Here is a 19182-nt window from a genome sequence, read left to right as displayed (position 1 = left end):
ATGCTGTGGCCAAAAGCACAAGCAGGGAATCTCGAGTAGGAGTATTTGGCAATGGTGAGACCATTGCTAGAATACAGTATCCCATTTTGGCTGTCCACAATTCAAGAAGGATGTTGATAAATTTGAGAGGGCTCAGAGAAGAGCCACAAGAATGGTTAAAGGATTAGAAAACATCCCTTATGGTGACAGACTCAAAGAGCTCAGTCTACTTAGTTTAACAAAGAGAAGGTCAAGGAGTGACTACTTTACAGTCTAAGTAACTACATAGGGAATAAATAGTCAATAATGGACTATTTAATCTGGCAGAGAAAGGTGCAACATGATCCAATAGACTGGAAATAAGGAGCATATTTTTAATAGTGAGAGTAATTAACCATTAGAACAATTTACAAAGGATTGTGGTCGATTCTCCACAAAGGATTGTGGTCGATCACTGGCAATATTCCAATCAAGTTTGGATGTTTTTCTAAAAGATACACTTTAAGAATTATTTTGGAGAAGTTCTATGGCCTGTGTTGTATAGGAGGTCAGATAAGATGATCACAATGGTCCCTTCTGGCCTTGGAGTCTATGAATCTTCTCTCTAAACTACAAAAAACGAATTATGATACTTAGAGGATATTGTAGCGTGAGTTCTATGCATGTAAAGAGATGCCACTATGTGTTACAACCAAAGAAATAGAGTCCATGCTGCTTTTCAGTAAAATAAGATTTAGATTCATGGGGATTTGATTACCCGTCCACTTGGCCTGAGTTATAAGGAGGTCAGACTAGATGATCATAATGGTCCCTTCTGGCCTTAACCTGAGAATCTATGTCTTAGCTAGTAGCAGACTTTGTCTAGTCTGTTCTGAATCTAAAATCTTCAGTTGCCAGCATTCCCAGTGCTTCTCTAGCTCAGTCTTCATAAAACACAAGGGCTCAAGTCACTATAAAATATTAAAAACAAAACAGCTTTACATTTTGCTGTAAAGATCTACCATGTAATTTACTTTTAATTCACTCAACATTACAGCTATTTAACATCAGGAAAGCAGTATGCTCCAGAAAACCCATGCTTTGCATCAAAAAGGAAAACTAGAAACAACACTGGTCCCCTGCTGTGCAAACCTCTTATTCGCATTTCAAAGAGGTGGCACTATTTTTTGGATATCTTCCCTTACCACAAGTGCTGAGTCCTCTTCTGCCTAATATATAACTTTCACCCTTGAAGCCCAGTGAAATGTTTCTTAATTTTAAGTCACATATTACTTGTTTGTGATAAGTGCAGTAATTTTTTTTGTCACTAAGCCAACTGGACTTAGAAATGTTAATCTTCTTAGTATGCAGGATGCTTTATTCTCTAAAATAAATTATGTAAATATTTGTAACCATTGTAATCTATTTCAGCTGTGACAACAGCACAATCTGATAAACACAGCATAGTTCCCAGAGATCAATAGAAGTCTGTAAATATTATAAGCAATAAAACATATCCTATTACAGAGGGCTGAGCTTTGACTAAAATGAAACACTTGCAAAGGAAACTTGTAGATACAATAGGATTCCAGTGGCTTGTTCACGCGGGATACAATGTCAAATTCTGAGAAGGTAAGGCAAGAGGCATTAGGGAGACTATACCTACCCATCTGCATGGCACTGCGAGTCTGGCTGACCATTTGTTGGGCTGAATACCTCATGCAGTTATTCATCTGAGGAGACGCTGTCTGTTGTTGGGGATGTGTCTGAGGTGCAGTGATTGGAACAACAGGTCTGACAGCAGTGGCCGTGTTTGTAAGACTTGCACCTCCTGGGTGAACAGCTCCTGGGGATCCTTTTATTGTCTGAGCCCCGCCTGCTAAGCTATTCCTGGGCTGGCCACCTCCTATAGGCACTCTAAAGAGAAAGGAAGTATAATGTGAAAACTCTGTTGACATAGTTACTTGTATACTGCAGTGATTGCCATAAACTACCAGAAGTCCCCTGAAGCGGGACATGATACAAATTAAGGTATTAAAATAAAATGAAGTTTAAGGTTAAGTATTATATTTTGTTTATATTTCCCAGAAAAATATGTATTTTGGTGGAATTTTGCACCTTCTCCCCTGTCCCCACATGGGGGATCTCTCAAGTTTGAACATTCAGCACAAGATACAAATGTTATAAGAACAGAAGGATCATCTTTTTTTTTCCATTAACTTGTTTGAAATCCAGAATTCCTGCTTCAATTTATTCTAATAGACATCTACATATTACCAACTAAATCCAGAAGAAACGGACGTCGTCAAAATGCTGTTTTGTACAGCATGGCTATGTTTGCAGGTGGCAATGAAAAAATAACTAAAATGAGCCGTGAAGATATTAACGTAGGGCCTGAGCTCCATGCAAATTTATGTGGAATAAAAGATGGGCAGCACCAAATCCGTACAGGATGACAGTTGAATCAGAATGGTGATGTTCGGGTTTGGGCAGGCAGCCTCAAAAACAGCTGGTTTGCTTGGCTTTGGATTTTCACATGAACCATTCACTCAGTTCTAATTCAGAAGAATGATAACTGAGCCTAGAGGCTAGGTGAGCTCAACTGACCTTATTGGAAGGGAGATCTGTTTAACAAGCAAACAAACAAGCAACCAACCAACCACCCCTGCAAAACCCAGCCCTAGCAGCTCACCCTCATTGTACACATTTTCCTTCTCTTACCTGCTTGGCCCTGCAAACCCTTTGATTATCCATGTTTTCTGGGCAAGCAGAGAGAGGAGGATGCAGGGCCAAGACTGTTCCTTTATGCAGCCAGCTCATCAGAGCCCTGTTCCTCTGCTGACCAAGGTCTACACCAGGGGTTCTCAACCTTTTTCTTCTGAGGCCCCCCTCTCGGGCATAGACATACTTTGGGCCAGCAGGGCTTGGGCCGGTTCCACATAGTAGGGTTCAGGGAGGCAGCGCCACCTCCGCCCTTTGACTCACCTCAGCAGACCACCCAGCCTGCCTGGACTATGTGTGGTGGGGTTCCGCACCAAAAGTTTGAAAACCACTCAGGGTACAGAGAGGCAGAGGTGAAAGTAAGCCGGTCCGGTACGGTCCGGCGTACTGGCAAGAGCCAGTATGCCATGCCGGACCACACTGGCTTCCATGGCGGGGATTGAAAGGGCTCTGGGCTGCCCGTGGCTGTGGGCAGCCCAGAGCCCTTTAAATCCCGGCTGCGGCTGAGACTGAAAGGGCTCAGAGCTCCCTGCAGCTGCAGGCAGCCCAGAGCTATTTGAATCCCTGCCGCAGCTCCAGCGGCCAGGCTGGGGCCAGGATTTAAAGGGCTCAGATCTCCCCGCAGCTGCAGGCAGCCCAGAGCCCTTTGAATCCAGGCCGCGGCTGGGATTTAAAGGGTTCAGAGCTCCCTGCAGCTGCAGGCAGCCCAGAGCCCTTTGAATCCCGGCCGCGGCTCTGGCGGCCAGGCTGGGGCAGGGATTTAAAGGGCTCAGAGCTCCCCTCAGCGGCAGGAGCTCTGGGCCTTTAAATCCCTGCCCCAGCCCCGCAAAGCTCCCAGCCACCTCTTCAGCTGGGAGCCCTGTTTGATTTAAAGGCTCTGGGGCTCTCAGCCACAGCTGGTGCCCCAGGGCCTTTAAATCTTGAGAGGCCACGCCTCTTCCAGATGAGGCCACGCCCACCTCAGGACTCCGGCTGTACCAGTAAGTCCTGTAAGTTACTTTCACCCCCGCAGAGAGGGGATAGCTAGGAGCTGTGTGCGAGAGGAAGGGTAATGCAGGATGGAGGGAGGAGGTCACTAGGGGGTGTGTGAGGGAAGGGAGTAGCTCAGGGTGCAGGGAGGGGGTTGCTAGGGGCTGTGTGAGGACAGGGGGTAGCTCAGGGAGCAGGGAGGGAGTAGCTGGAGCTGTGTGCAGGTGTGGAGGGTAGCTCAGGATTCAGGGAGGGGGTAGCTGGGGCTCTGCACCAGGATGGCTCCCCTATGGTCACTGGTCCCCAAGGGCTCTGCCAGCCACAGAGCTGGGTCCCCCTGCCTGGGTGGCTCTTACTAGCTGCATGAGTTGAGGAGCAGCAGCCACAACCCAGGGCACCAACAGCAGGCGAGGGAATGACGAGGCCGCCTGCTCCATGGTACCAGCCAGAGCAGCAGCTGCCCGCACTGACCGACTCTGGCTTCCCCCTTCTGACCTGGCCAAGGGGTGGGGCCTTGGGGCGGGTAGAGAAGGAAGTGTGGGGGTGTGTGGGGCTGCCCTTGGGGCTGCTCTGGCACTGCAGGGAGGGGGGCAACTAGCACTCGGGGCTTCATCAGCCCCGGGGTCGGGGGTGCCAGGGCTTCCAGCTTCACGCCAAAGCTCCTGGCTTCAGGCCTGCAGTGGGGGGCACCAGGGCTCGGGGTTTCAGCCCCATGGCTGGGGGCCACCTGGGCTCGAGCTCTGGGTTCCTGCAATGGGGTCCCGTGACCCCCCTGAATGGGCTCGGAGCCCTCCAGGGGGCCCTGGACCCCAGTTGAGAACCGCTGGTCAACACTACAGACTTACACCAGTATAAGTAAACTGCTCAGGGGTGTGAAAATCTCTACCCCTGAGCAATGTAGTTGTATGGACCTAACCCTGGGTGTAGAAAGCACTATGTTAACATAGCTACTGCCTCTCGCGGAAGCGTATTAACTACGCCAGCAGAAGCAGCTCTCCCATCCACGTAGTAAAGCGAAGCTGCAGCTTTTTAAGTGTAGACTTGCCCCAAGTCTCATTCTTTCCCTCCCACTGACCTAGTAACTGCAGTCAGAAGGGGTGAAAATGCTGTACAGATGCCAGCACTCTACTTGCTCTTCCATTTATAGTGTGTTCTCCACTAGCCAAGTGCCTGCCTCTGACTTCCCAGCAGTGCTGTGAAACAGAGCAAATGGCTTTGGTGCTATTCTGTTCTCAGTGCCCTCCCTTGTCCACCTCACTGCACTGAGAGCCACAAGAGGAGGAGAGAGAAGAGGGCAAAGGGCAGAATATGAGGACATGACCCAGGAGGGTGGGGAGAGAACTATTAGGGCTGGAGAAAATGGAGGGGAGAGATTGCAGGAAATCAGACCAGGGGAAAGGAGTTAAAGGAAGGGAGCTAAGACCAGGCTGTAGGAGGCTGGATGGGTGAGAGGACTTTAGTCTAAGTGTAATAGGACAGAGAGAGGGGAAAGGAGGAGAGGGAGGGGAAACACTGAACATACAAATTAGACAGAGTGAAAGGCCAAACCAGAGAAGAAAATATTAAGTCCTAAAGAAAGAGAGTGAAAGGGGAAAACAATTAAAAGGGAATAAGTCTGAGGGGAAGCATGGACACACACACTAACGAGAGGATGCAAGATGCTACAGTCAAAAAATGTGAAGACAGGAAGATAAACAAGAGAAGGAAGAAAAATAATAGAAACATAGAGTTCTACGTTTTTTCACTTTGTATAAAGTTTGCCTATTTATGTTGTTTTGAATCCATCTTCACGGTGGTATAACTGGGTTTCTTTTAAACTGGAAAATGTGGAAAATCTTGAACATTTCCCCCCACTTCCAGACAGGGCCATTCTTAGGATTTATGGTGCCCTCGGCGGGATTATTAAACTGGTGCCCCTGTGCCTGACTTGCTCTGAGCAACACAAACATAAGCTTACACTACTGGAAAACTTGCCACATGCATGTTATTAAAACCAGTTTAAGTTAATGAAGCACACGGTAATGCTGATCGGCTAGCACTAAAGAAGTAGCACTATAGACAAAATTCTGATTTGACAGAATGGTGCAAATAATATAATTTTTTAAATTTGTCACCATTTTATTGGAAATTTATATGAAGAGGTATTGAAACAAAGATTTGTTTTTAATTAAAAGCAATCTTTCTGGCTTTTTTGGCTGCAAAATCAGTAATAATGTCATCGTATGACAAAGGCAAAGTGATGTCTTGTTTGATTGCAAGAATAGCAAGACCAGTCAAGTGTTCCTGACTCATTGTAGAGCGGAGATAGTTTTTAATGAGCTTTAGTTTTGAGAAACTCTGTTCTCCTGATGCTACTGTTACAGGAATTGTGTTACAGAATATGAGTGGCAATGTACACATTAGGATATATATCTATATATATCTATATATATCTATATCTCAACAAGTTTGCGGGTATGAATAAACTGTACAATGTCCATCATTGATTTTGCATGTGGCAACACTGATGACAGTGCACGCAATTCTTAGTACAATTCAAGATCATTTTAATCAAAACTATCACTGTGCTTCAGGAGGCTCTCTAGGTTCCTGCACTTTGTCATTAGTTGCTCTTGTTTTCCTATTTCGTTGAATTTAGTCCCGCTCAGCCTGCTGCCAGCTGAGTGAATGGAACCCCAGGCCGACAGTGGGTTGAGTGGCTCAGCCGGGGTCTCAGCCACCGGCCTGCTTAGCCCGCTGCCAGCCTGGGGTTCCTTGGAGGTCCCCAGGCCAGCAGCGGGTGCTAAGTGGGGCCGGTGGCCAGGACCCCCGCTGGTAATGGGGCAGCAGCCGGAACCCCAGAGCATCAAACATCAGCTGGCACGCCACCTTTGGCACGTGTGCCGTAGGTTGCTGGCCCCTGCTCTATACCAGTGGTTCCCAAACTGGGGTTCGCAAACCCTTGGGGGTTTGCAGAACATTACAGGGGGTTCATCAGAAAAATTTCACTAATGGCGGCCAGAGCACCCGGGGCATTGGAGACAGCAGGTGGGACCCGGTGGCAGGGTAGACACCCCGAACCCCAAGGAGAGCGGGGCTGGGCAGTTTGGGCTGGCAGTCCGAGTTCTGGTGGTCAGCGTGGGAGCCGGCAGCCCAAACTCCAGTGCTCCGCATGGGGCTGGTAGCCCAAGCCCCAGGGAGAGTGGGGTCGGGCAATTGGGGCTGGCAGCCCAAGTCCTGGCGGTCAGCAAGGGAGCTGGCAGCCTGAGTAACAGGAAGAGTGGGGCTGGCAGCCTGAGCCCTGCCCCCATCAGTGGGGGAGCTGGCAGCCCGAACCCCAGCCTGAGCCCCAGAAAGAGTGGGGCGGGGAGTTGGGGCATCCATCACACTGAGGAAATTTAAACTTAAATTCCTGAAAATATTCATTTTTAGGAGGGGGTTCATGACATTTCACAATTTAGTGAAAAGGGTTCGTGGGCTGTTAAAGTTTGGGAACCACTGCTCTATACACTAGTAAGGAGATGAGCATATTACAGTTGTTGGAGGGCTCTATTTAGCAGTAACAGGGCTATAGGAAAGTCAGTCAACATTTTTTGTTTCTCTGATGAAAACTGGCCCACTCGCTTCCCTATATCAGACTTGTCACAAATAATTGTCAACAACTTAATTTTCTGTTTTTGGCTAAGATATTTATTTAAAAAAAAATTGAAATTGAATTCAGAATTGTTAGCAAGCATTTTTGGCAAACAAATTTGTTAAATGACAATCTAAATGGTAACACAGCACTGCTTTCATGCTTGGCTCAACCCCCCAGCCTGCTGGTCCAACAGCTGCAGTAGAAGAGGAGATAGGTGGAAAACTGCAGGACCCCAAAATCCACCTCTTGAGGTGCAGAGTGGCAACAGCAGCAGCAAACCCTCAGGTCCGATCACACGCCAATGGACACCACCGCCAGCCCAACGGACCATGGTGAAGTTAGCACAGCATCTGATCTCAGGGATGGGGCACCCATGGAGCCACAACAGCTCATCCTGCCCTGTGCAGCTCCGCCTGGGGGAGAGATGAGCTCCCCAGCTAGAGTGACCAGATCCAGATATCTTGATTTTATAGGGCCAGTCCTGATATTTGGGGCTTTGTCTTATATAGGCACCAGGAGCCTATATAAGAAAAAGACCCCAAAATTGGGACTGTCCCTATAAAAGTGGGACATCTGCTCACCCTACCCCAACCGCCGTCCTGATTTTTTGCACATGCTATCTGGCTATCTCCAGCCCAGTCTTGTGCGATCATTCCAATCCTGGCTGCCTGCCAAGGAAGTGAGTTACTTTCACTTTCATTCCTCAGTAGGCAGCCAGGGATGGGAGCGGGGAGAGAGGGGTGCTCCATGGGGGGAGGGAGAAAGGTGGGGTGCTCCGTGGGGCAGGGGGGAGAAGAATGGATGTTATGGAGGACAACAAAGGATACTGCCAGAGCCGCCGAGTCTGCCTCACCTCATGCCAGGGGAAGGAGTCACACTCGCAGGTGAGTTCCTTCCCCCACTGCTTCCCAGAGACCCCAGCAGCCAATCCCCTCCCTCAGACTGTGCTGCATTCGTCTCTCTAGGACCCAACAGCCCTGCTCTTACATGCTCCACTGCTTCCCGTCTGTCCGGGCTCCCGGCAGAGCGGTGCCCCCAGACCTAGTGGTGCCCTAGGTGGCTGCCTATTTTGCCTATGGCTAAGGACGGCCCTGCTTCCAGACAGGGAAGAGGTGACACATTGTCTAGGGTCCTTGCCCCCTTTGGGTGCTATGTGTCACCCTCAATGACATTGTGAAAAGTGGACAAGTAGGAAATGAGAGTCAGAGAGAGCTGGCTAAATCACCTGCAATAGGCTTGAATCACCAATATAGCAACATGCACACCTCTGTGCTCACAAGCAGAGATGCGCCCCTGCAGGTTTAATAACACTGCTTGGGAATCCCATAGGCACCCTCCAGCAGAGAGAGCCTGAGAGATACTTGAAATTAGTACATTTCCTGGATACTCTGTCCCTGTTCCCAACTGGCCGTGCACAGCCCTCTACCCTGCTCCCTAGCATTCTCCTTTGTTTTGCTGGTTGAAGGAAAGGAAAACGGGTAAATCAAAGACTGTGACAAATGGGAGAGTTTGTTTATTATAGTATTTTTCTTGCTGTTTTCATTTAAGGTACTGCATATGTGAACAGACTGTTTTAATTACACGTTCATTTCTAATGGATCATAAAATTAATCACAGAACTCATGTGGTGCAGAAAACATTTTTGCCTTTTAGCACTTTTCAGTGTCTTATTCTAGCTATGACATGCTGCATTTAGCAAAGTCTTGCTGATCCGGATCACCAAACCACAGCATGAACCTTTTACTTGTTAAGAGCTAAAGAGTCAAGTACTGCAGGCAGCCAAGTTGCTATATAAAAATCAGATAAAGAAATTTAGATGAATGAATAATTCAGGCATTACAAAGCTATAGCGTTAATTCTTTTGGCACTGAAATGCAACCTAAGAATGTCAGCTAGACTACAGGTGGGGCAAAGTGAAAACAATGTTACAGTTATTCAGAGAGTCGAACCGATATTTATTTTGTTTTGGTTCAGGTTCCGATTCAGTTGCAGTCAGTGTGTTGGGTTCAATTCTGGTTCAAGTCATCAGAAAAAACCCAAACAATGGTTCAGTTATTGGTTTGAACCAATTTGAATCAAATATCAATCTTAGTGGAAGTAATTCAGAAAAGAAAGTTGAAACTTAAAATTGAAACTATTTTGATTTTTGACCATTTATCTTCCACTTCACGAGTTTTCCTAGTGTTTTCGTGTTGTCAAATAAACACAATTATTTTTTATGAACAATTTGTTCGAGCAATCTAAAATAACATCTTCTAATATTTGCTGTGTCATATTGAACTTCTGCGGTGAAACGATAAATTTGAGTTTGGGGGCTCAAGTGGGGCAACTGGCCAGAGGAAATGCACCAGATACTGGAGATGGGTCAAAGGAGGCCTGCCTAAGGTGCAGAAGGATTGGGGAGCTACTACATTTTTCCTTGGGTTTGAAGAATTATTGTTAACTTCTGGGACCAGGGAGGATTCCACCTGATTACTCCCCAGGGCAGTCTCAGAGATCTGCCTCTGGGGCCCCCTGCTGCCTCGTGTGGTATGCAGCCTGCTCCTAAACTTCCTCCCTCCCTTCCTACACTTGTGGGCTGGCCTTTGTCTATTCTCATTGTCATGTCATTCTCTTCTCATTACAGTAGAACCTCAGAGTTACATATACCAGCATTATGAACTGACCCGTCAACCACACACTTCGTTTGGAACTGGAAATACACAATCAGGCAGCAGCAGAGACAAAACAAAAACAAAACAAAACAACAAAAACCAAATACAGTGCAGTACTGTGTTAAATGTAAACTATTAAAAAAATAAAGCAAAAGCAGCATTTTTCTTCCGCATAGTAAAGTTTCAAAGCTGTATTAAGTCAATGTTCAGTTGTAAACTTTTGAAAGAACAACTATAACGTTTTGTTCAGAATTTTGAACATTTCAGAATTACAACCAACCTCATTTCCAAGTATCAGAGAGGTAGCCGTGTTAGTCTGGATCTGTAAAAGCAGCAAAGAGTCCTGTGGCACCTTATAGACTAACAGAAGTTTTGGAGCATGAGCTTTCATGGATGAATACGATGAAGTGGGTATTCACCCACGAAAGCTCATGCTCCAAAACTTCTGTTAGTCTATAAGGTGCCACAGGACTCTTTGCTACTCATTTCCAAGGTGTTTGTAACTCTGAGACAGAGGTGGATAACAGGTTTGTGGGACCCTGGGCTAGAGCAAGTGGGGGCCCTCCCCACCCATTCTGCCTGCAGTTCCCTCCATGCTCCTACTGGGGAGCTGGATCAGGGCATGGAGGCTTCCCCCGCCTGCGAGGTTGGAGAACAGGGGCTTCCCCTGCCCACCCAGTGCTCCTGTTGAGGAGTGGGGTCGGGGCGCAGGGGCTTGCCGTGGGCAGGCAGAGCAAGTTGGGGCATGCCCATTTTTCCAGGGGCTGCCCCAGGCACAGGCCCTGTTGGCCCAGTGGCTAATCCAACACTGCTGTGAGGCTCTACTATATACTGGGGCAGACCTTTCTAGCACCAATTACATGCCTATTTAGTCTGTTGTCTTGTTTTATAATGAAAATATGGTCACAGTAATTTTTTAGCATGTTGAGCTTAAAAATGCTGAACCTTTAACCAGTAGCCCATTTTTTTTTCAGTTTGGTTCCAAATCAGGTTAAGTAAGTTGGATAAAATTATGGTTTCGGTTCGGTTCTGGTTCAAGTAAAAATACCAGTTTGAAATGGTTCTCTGGTTTGGTTTTCGTTGGACTCCCTTTATTTATTATGTTTTTCTTTACAATTTATGCTTGTCTTTAGTTTTGTCTGCACCACATACTGTATATTGCAGTAAACTAGGGAGGGATCAAATCTGAAATCAGTTACCTAGACCTTTTCCCTCAACTTTCCAGGTTTTCTATAAAATGCTGTCAGAAACAGCCTTTGTTTTGGTTTTGCCAAACAAAACTCTGACCAATGAAATTTTGCAAAATCCAAAGCCGTGTTTCTTTTCACTCCGTTCTATTTCTGATACACAGATGGCTGAAACAGGAATAATTTATCAAACTTACCTTCCACCTCTGAACTTTGGGGGTTTCTGATAAAATTGAACCTCTATTCAAAGGACTCTGCAGTTTTGGTTTTACATAACCAAACTACAAATGATGAGGTGTTGAAAAACAAACTACAATCTCTCTTTATTTTTCTCATCTCTATTGTAAAACTCCTCTAGTTCCTTTTTTTGGATAAGGACTCCATAGCTCATAGGTTCTTTAAAATAATGGGGTGGGCAATCCAGATAAACTGTAAATGTAGTAATTTTAAACAATTAACAATGTCTCTTGAAAATGTGAGTGATTCTAAAACCAAAATCAACAAACCAAGATACCAAAGATGCTAATTGTAGAAAATTGCCATTAATCAAGCTTTTGGGGAAGAGTGTGCAATTTAAACTAAATCTACCCGTTTTTCCTTAGAAGTAGGAACTCCTGCCCTCCTCTCTGTACACCCCTGCTCCTATGCAGAGCTACTTAGTAACCTCCTCACCTGGAAACAGGAGTCACGTAGTTGCCTGGAAAGACTCCAGACATTCCCGTTCTCAGAGATGTCCCCTTGAACCAGCCATCCTGACACTTCTCAATGACCCGATACATTTCGCCTTTACGCAGCTCCAGCTCATCGTTCTTCTGAGGCTTGTATGCATACAGAGCTAAGTAGCTGCAGGGAGAAGTTACACATATGCTGAGCGTATAGATGATGCCAAAACAAGTGATGTTAGGTTCTTATTTCAGCCTAACAGTGTGGGAAAGCCCTGTGACACACATGCTGCTCAGAAACAATGACTAAAGAGGGGACGTAATTAAGGTATACATAATAATGAACGGCACAGAGCTCGCTGATCAAATACTGCTATTCATCCTCACTCACAAGATGAGAACAAAGGGGATAGTTTATTTTATTACAAGGCAGAACTTTAAAACTGACACACAGAAATACTTTCTCACACAATGCACAATTAGCCAGCCGAATTCACTGCCACAAAGCAGCACTGAAGCCAAGACTTTAGCAGGATTCATAAAAGGATTACACATACATATGGGTAGCAAGAATGTCCAGAGTTACAATACTAAGTATTTTTAAAAAGTCAAATGTCTGGAGAGGATATAAATGTGTATGGTTCAGAGCCTGATCCAGCCTCTAACTTTGGAGGTTAGGAAGAAAGCAGATTATTTCACAAATGTTTGCTATAGGATTTCTTCATTTTGTATTACCCACTGCCAGAAACAAGATACTGGTCCAATATGAGAACTCCTACATTTCTGTGTGTGTGGATTAGATGATACTCTTTTAACAACTGTCTTAGGGCCAAACCATGGCATCCTAACTCAGGCAACACTCCCATTAAAATCAATGAGAGTCTCTCCACAGCAAGGACTCAGAGTTGACCCTATATTTTTTGTATGCAATAAGCGTATAACCTTATTCTTTATCTCAATATGCACAACTTAATCTTGATCTCAATAGCTATAACTTTTTATATATTTAATTATACTTTTATTTATTCCCTTTATTTATGATCTTTCCTTTCATCTCTCTTTTGTTCTTGCTTCAATACTTCAGGGACATGACTCATGCTATGAAATACTACAACTTATAGCTGCTAAAATTAGTCCCAGTGTTTGGGAGATGCTTGTTGAAAATTCAGAATGATTGCTTATACTTTGGGGGATAGCTAGGAAGCCTGTTAAGGAAAAAATAACAAGAACCACCACCCCGCAGCACCTTCTATCTTATAACAATAAAGTTTTTTGACACTATCCCCTTGCCGCCATTACAAGAGGAGATTTCCAACCATGCCTGTTTATGATTGCTCATTCCTGAGTGCTGTTTTGAAGGTCAGAACAAATGGGTACAGAAGGTCTAGAACAAATGGGTAAATGCTGTGAAAACTGCATTTACCCTACAAAATGTAGCAGAATACCCTCATATTGAGGAAAGATTAGAAGGGGTTCAGTGTATACCTACTAGCAGAGAAACAAAGAAATTATGAAAACTATAACCACAGTGATTGTAGACCTGCAACCAACAAATATGATGCTTGGCTTTTTACTTTTGCTCTTTAGGAAATATAATTGAAGAATAAATCCTATTAGTTTTTCCTATTTTATTCCTTTATGTTATCAGTAGATTTTTATTTTTCTTTTGCAGCCAGTAAATAAACAACAGTAATGAGTAGAATACAAAATATTTCATAACAGCTCCTCTGGGCATGCTTAGGTTGACGTACTTGGCTCCGTATACCATGTGCACGTGATATAATTATATTTCATTAGTCAACAGACAGGAGAAACCATTCTGCATATTTTTTGTTCAGTCTGTATAATCAGGTAGCAATGATCAGCTCTCTTGGTGCTCACCTGACAGAAAACATGAGGCTGCATATGAACTGCAGAACACTGAAATGCATCTGCCTGACAGGAAACAGTGCTACATGCTTCGGTGCTCATCCCTCATCACAGTGCTCTGCTAGGATACAATGGAGAGTGTGGAGGCTGCACAACTTGGGACCAAGAAGCATGGCTCGCCTCTGGGTAGTACTTGTTTAGGTCTATATATTGTGGGCTTAATTCAGAGGTCATGTGTAAAATGGAGGTATAACTTAGTCTAAATTAGACAGTCTTAGACCTACTTACCCTTTTTATCCAGCACTTGAGTCGTGCTGGAATGCTCCGGAAAGGTGTTCCTGCACTTCGTTTGATGCCAAAAGCTGGCAGGATTCATAAAGGGATTACACATACACATGGGCAGCGAGAATGTCTGGAGTTACAATAGTGAGAGTTTAAAAAACCTCCAATGTTTGGAAGGGATATAAATTCTCATGTTTCAGAGCGTGAGCCAGTCTCTAACTATGGTTCTGGTACTACTGATAACTATCCCTGCACCTCTGGCCAGTGATTCAACCTGTCCTAAGGCATTCTTGTTGTTGAAATCATGTGTTCTGGAACGTTTCTTTTCTTTTCTTTTTTTAAGGACTTGAGTACTGGATTTTATCAATATGTAAGGGAATCTTCCCTTGCAGAGCAGAACTCCACCAGGGCCCTAAGCATCTGGAAAGGTAGGAGGAGGATTAGCCTCAGTATGTATCATCACATTAATATCACACAGGCTCCGCAGAGTGACTGCAGAGTAATGATATGATTCTCTCATCAGAATCTCAGAGCAATGAATGATGTTTTGTATCCTCTAAGCTTTAGTACCTAACTGTGGCAGAATGGGTTTACTAAGGGCTAGTTTTCATGGTTTGGAATTTCCTATTCCGTTTAAAGCAGATCTGTCACCTCTTTTTACATGTTTTTACATGTCTCATTTTACATGTCTTTTAGGGCATTATATGCACAAACACGTATGTTTAGGTTCAGTTGGGTTTTCATATATTTTATTAGAAGAAGGGGTTCAGTAGTTTAATGACTTAGGTACCCAATATATTCACTGGCTTAGAAGAGAATTATTATAATGGATCCCTATCTAATCAACCTACTGTTCTCCCACCTAGTATTTATACACTCATGATATTCTTGCACTTAAAATGTTCCATTTGATGTCTTTGGTTATTGTACTGAAGAATGTGATTGGACTACTTTTTATGGTTAGACACAGGTCATCTGAATGATGATTGACTCAGTTGTTCCAATGTATGGGAGTGTGCCTTCCTAAAGCCTTTCATTTAAGGGAGCAGGCTTTCTCTAGCAGATAGGCACTCTGTTTGCTTTGCAATGATTCAGAGAACTGTAATAAATATTCTGTAAGCTAAAAAAAGGCCTATGTAAAGAAAGGTGACCTGGCCTTTCACTGTTCATTTTTCAATTTCAGCAGAAGGTTTGAGATTGAGATAACTGTATTCAAAGAGCTGCTGCTATGAGAACTACTCTTTCAAATACAAAAAAAAAAAAAATAATCAAAACCACAAGTGATTTGCAAAATGCCTGAGTGTGATTAACATGAACTGGCTACTTACATATTGAGGGGGAGCTGGACCTTTGTCGGTGTTCCCTGATCTCCAGTTATTGCACTTGTTCTGGGTCCAGCCACTGTAGCTGTTCCAATTGAGGAGGAGTCCTGGAAACATAAAAATAAGACACACAAGAAGTGAGATACATCATTTCCTAAAATACAGGGTAAAATACATCTGTTGTGAGTTTCCAAGCAAAGCCTATTTCTCAGATTTGCCACCTTACTGATACTGTGTGACACATGGGCTTTTAGCCTCAGAAATTCCAAGACTACATTTCAGGCACAAGGGACAGTAGCTTGTTAATAGCATTTCCACAGGCATGTCAGAATAGTTCACCTGTAACTTGAATATGAACCTTAAAACATTTAGAAAGCAAATCCACTTGGCTAGTTTATAAAACCAGTTCAACATTTATGTCCCCTGTAATGGTGTCTAATTTGATAAGAACATTTTTTTTACTAGCTCATTTTCTTTTCCTTAATACTTTGGTTAAATATTCATATATTTTTTAAAAAATAGATAATTTTCACTCACTGATGTGATCTTATTTGAATATTTCTTTTTATGATCAGGAACCTTTAGCTCCTTAAAGAACAGAGATAGATGGCAGTGCAAGTGAAAACAGGGGTGTCAGTGTGGCTAGGCATATATGGACCTGGACTAGGATTCAAGAGACCTTGGTTCTATTCCTTGCTCTGTCACTAGCCTGCTGGGTGACCCTAGGCAAGCCAGCTCTGTGCCTCAGTTCTGCATCTGTAAAACGGGGATAATGATACTAGCCTCCTGCAACAGAGTGCTCTGAACCAGCACTATGGTCACTGTAAGTCAATTTAGTTTTTCCAGAGAAGGGCCTGACTGAGGGAAGCTGGGGCTAATTACTAGATAAGTATGAGCTGGGAGAGCCAAGGAGCTAGGTAACCCACTAACTGGAAAAGTTGAAAGGTGCCCAGGAAGGAAGTGCAAGAAAAGGGAATGAGAAAGAGTGGGAGAGGCTAACAGGGCAAGGATAAAGGGAATTCTTTCTCTGGCAAAATGTTTGTATGTCACTGTAAACAGAGTTGCTGCACAGGACTGTGAAGGGATGGTAGATGAGATAACACAAACGTCAGTGTTTACAAACCAGAGGTGCTAGAGACAATTGTACGAGAAGACAGGAGCAGAGGGCTATGTCTGTGACAAATCCTTTGTTAAGTGCTTTGAGATCTACTGAAGAAAAGTGCTCTATAAGAGGTAGGTATTATTTTAACTGGAAAGTTCACAGCCCTAAAATTGTATGGAGGTAGATCAACTTTTGATGCTACAGCGTGTTCAAGATACCTCATGATGAATGGGGTCTTACAAAAGCGGGGTCTCTCAAACTACTGCACACTGTACCCTGTAATGGACCTGGAATCTCTATAAATCTAGTAACTACATTTTTAACTCCAATAAAGGCCTAACCCTGAGAGTTGCTGAGCGCCCACAATGCTAATTGAAGCCAAAAGCTGTGGTCCCTCAGCACCTTTCAGGACGAAAAAAGTATCACCAAACTAAAATTCAGGCAACTCTAAGGTCCAAAGAACCAAATACTGAAGCATTAACATCTGTGTAATACAACATATGGACTGATTCTGAGTTCATATTGAAGTCATTTGAAACCATGGGTGCATATCCGTGGGAAGAATTTGGCTGTGTACTTTTAGAGGCTGCCAAGATATATGGAGGTTACTTACTGATTCTTCAAGGTGTGTGGTCCCTCTTTGTACTCCACCCATGGGGACACAGGTGCAGCAGGCGCCATGTAACTGTTGGCCTGCACATGTGCCATAGATCAACTTGTGCCCCCGACCCAGGGTATGAGAGTCAGTGTGGGTTGAAGCCTCTCCGGTTCCTTCTCTTACCACAATCCCACAGGATCCAAAGCAGAGGGGAAGGAGGGCAGGTAGTGGAATACAGATAAGACCACACATTTCAAAGTTATAGTAAGTAACCTCCATTTCTTCTTCGAGTGACATGTATTCCACATGTGGGTGACTGGAGGTGGATGTGAGGAAGCTGGTAGTAAAGATATCTACGATACTGCAGAGCCCACTGCTACATCCAGAGCCGAGACATGAACTAAACCATAGTGTGTCAGGAACGTGTGGATAGAACTCCAGATGTCTGTCTTGCACATGTCCTGCAGAAGAAAATCATGTAGGGATGCCGTGGAGACAGCTTGTACTTGCGTGGAGTGAGTTGTGACTCGACCATCCCCAGGAGAGTGATTTTTGCTACTTATAGTACTCAAGGATGCATTCCAAAAGCCACTTAGAAATCCTCTGGGAGGACATGGCTTGAGCGCGAGATCTCTCTCTCTCACTCTATCACTGTTGCAATAAAAAGTCTTGGTGATTTTCTAATGGGTTTGGTTCTTTGTAGGTAGAACGCCAGGGCATGCCGAACACTGAGGGAGTGAAGTCTCTTGTCTTCAGAGGAAGTGTGGGGTTTCGGGAAAAATACAGCTAAGTGTATACTTTGATTGATGTGAAACTTAGAAACAATCTTGGGGAGGAACTTGAGGCGTAGTTGAAGATAAACCTTTTCTTTGTGAAAAACTGTTTACAGAGGGTCCGCCATAATGGTTCCAAGCTCGCTGACCTTCCTGGCTGAAGCGATAGACACTACGAACGCCACCTTTATGGACAGGTAGGTCATGGAACATATTGCCATAGGTTCAAAAGATGGACCTGTGAGCATCGACAGGATGAGATTAAGGTCCCATTGAGATTTAGGTTTGATCACTGGTGGGAAAATCCTCATTAGGCTTTTCATAAACCGTACAATAGCTGGATGAGTAAAGTGGGCCATGAGGTAAAGTGAGCCCAGATTGGGGTGCCTGATTTCCACCTGGATTAAGAGGTTCAGGAATGGGCAGATCCTGACTGGGGGAGTGGGAAGGAGAGGTGAAAGTGGTCCGTTACGGGCCGTTACGGCGTAGCAGTAAGAAAGCAGCTGCTGGTATGGGCCGGTACACAGCTGATGTTAAAACGCTGCTGCAGCAGGGCTTTAAGGACTGTACCGGCAAGGCTACTGAGGGGGAGAGCGGGGGACAAAAGGAGCAGCTGCCCCAGGGCCCAGAGATTTAAAAAGGCCTGGGGCTCCCGGCCACCGCTGCTGCAGCAGCAGCCAGAGCCTCGGGCCCTTTAAATTGCTGCTGGAGCCCCGGGCTGCACAAGCTGCGCAGCGCTAAAGGGCTGGCTGGGGGAGGCTGGCCCCCAGCCCCCCCCAGGCCCGGGAAGTAGGGGTGCGGGGGTGCTGCAGCACCCTCAGGCTTTGCACTCAGCGTGGCCCCACGCCGGGGTCCTGTCTGCCAGCCTATGCATGGGGGCCCTGCTGCCACCTGGAGTCCCGGCTGCCAGCCCCCACCTGGGGGTTCCACTGCAGGCCCCAGGGTCCCGGCTGCCGGCCCCTCTGCTGCTGCCTGGGGTCCCAGCTGTGGGGCTCCACTCTTGGCCCTGGCCTGGGCCTCTGCAGCCACCCTCAGCTGTGGTCCCAACCTGGGGCACAAACAGGGGCAAGGGGGGGGGCGTAGCTCAGGATCTCTCACCCTAAAAATTGTTCCAGTGCCACTGGTCCCACCCCTTCTGCCCGAGGCACCACCCTTCCCCCCTCCTACCTTGCCCAGGGGCCCAGCAGCTCTGCCTACCAGTAAGAGATTTAAATTACTTTCATTCCTGGTGAGAAGACATCCTTAGAAGTTCTATGAATGTCTGGACCAGTAGCGTGCTAAGAGAATGATGTAGGCTTTGTCATGACATATCTTCCCTATGACTTGTGGAAGTAGAGGAATGGGAGGAAAGGGAAATCTAAGGTCATTCATCCTGGACAGCAGAAGAGCATCACCCTGAGAGCTGCAACCCATGGCTCCTCTGGAACAATGTAGGGGAAACTTTTTGTTTGGGACACAAAAAGGTCTGT

At 45.3% G+C, this 19182-nt stretch overlaps 1 protein-coding gene across 1 annotated transcript in view; it reads right to left on the bottom strand.

Moving 5' to 3' along the window:
* Positions 1-19182, bottom strand: part of SH3RF3 (SH3 domain containing ring finger 3) — a 413174-nt gene that overhangs the window by 51113 nt on the left and 342879 nt on the right. Inside the window, exons 5-7 of the mRNA XM_050921775.1 lie at positions 15247-15347; positions 11778-11948; positions 1625-1875 (exon numbers count right to left, since the gene is read on the bottom strand). Of these exons, the coding sequence (XP_050777732.1) occupies positions 1625-1875; positions 11778-11948; positions 15247-15347 (523 nt within the window). The remainder of the gene's footprint in view (positions 1-1624; positions 1876-11777; positions 11949-15246; positions 15348-19182) is intronic.

The sequence above is a fragment of the Gopherus flavomarginatus genome, chromosome 1, assembly GCF_025201925.1.
Source record: "Gopherus flavomarginatus isolate rGopFla2 chromosome 1, rGopFla2.mat.asm, whole genome shotgun sequence".
In the NCBI taxonomy this organism is placed as follows: domain Eukaryota; kingdom Metazoa; phylum Chordata; order Testudines; family Testudinidae; genus Gopherus; species Gopherus flavomarginatus.
Note: the sequence above shows the minus strand (reverse complement) of the source record. Positions and strands in the feature narration are given on the sequence as shown.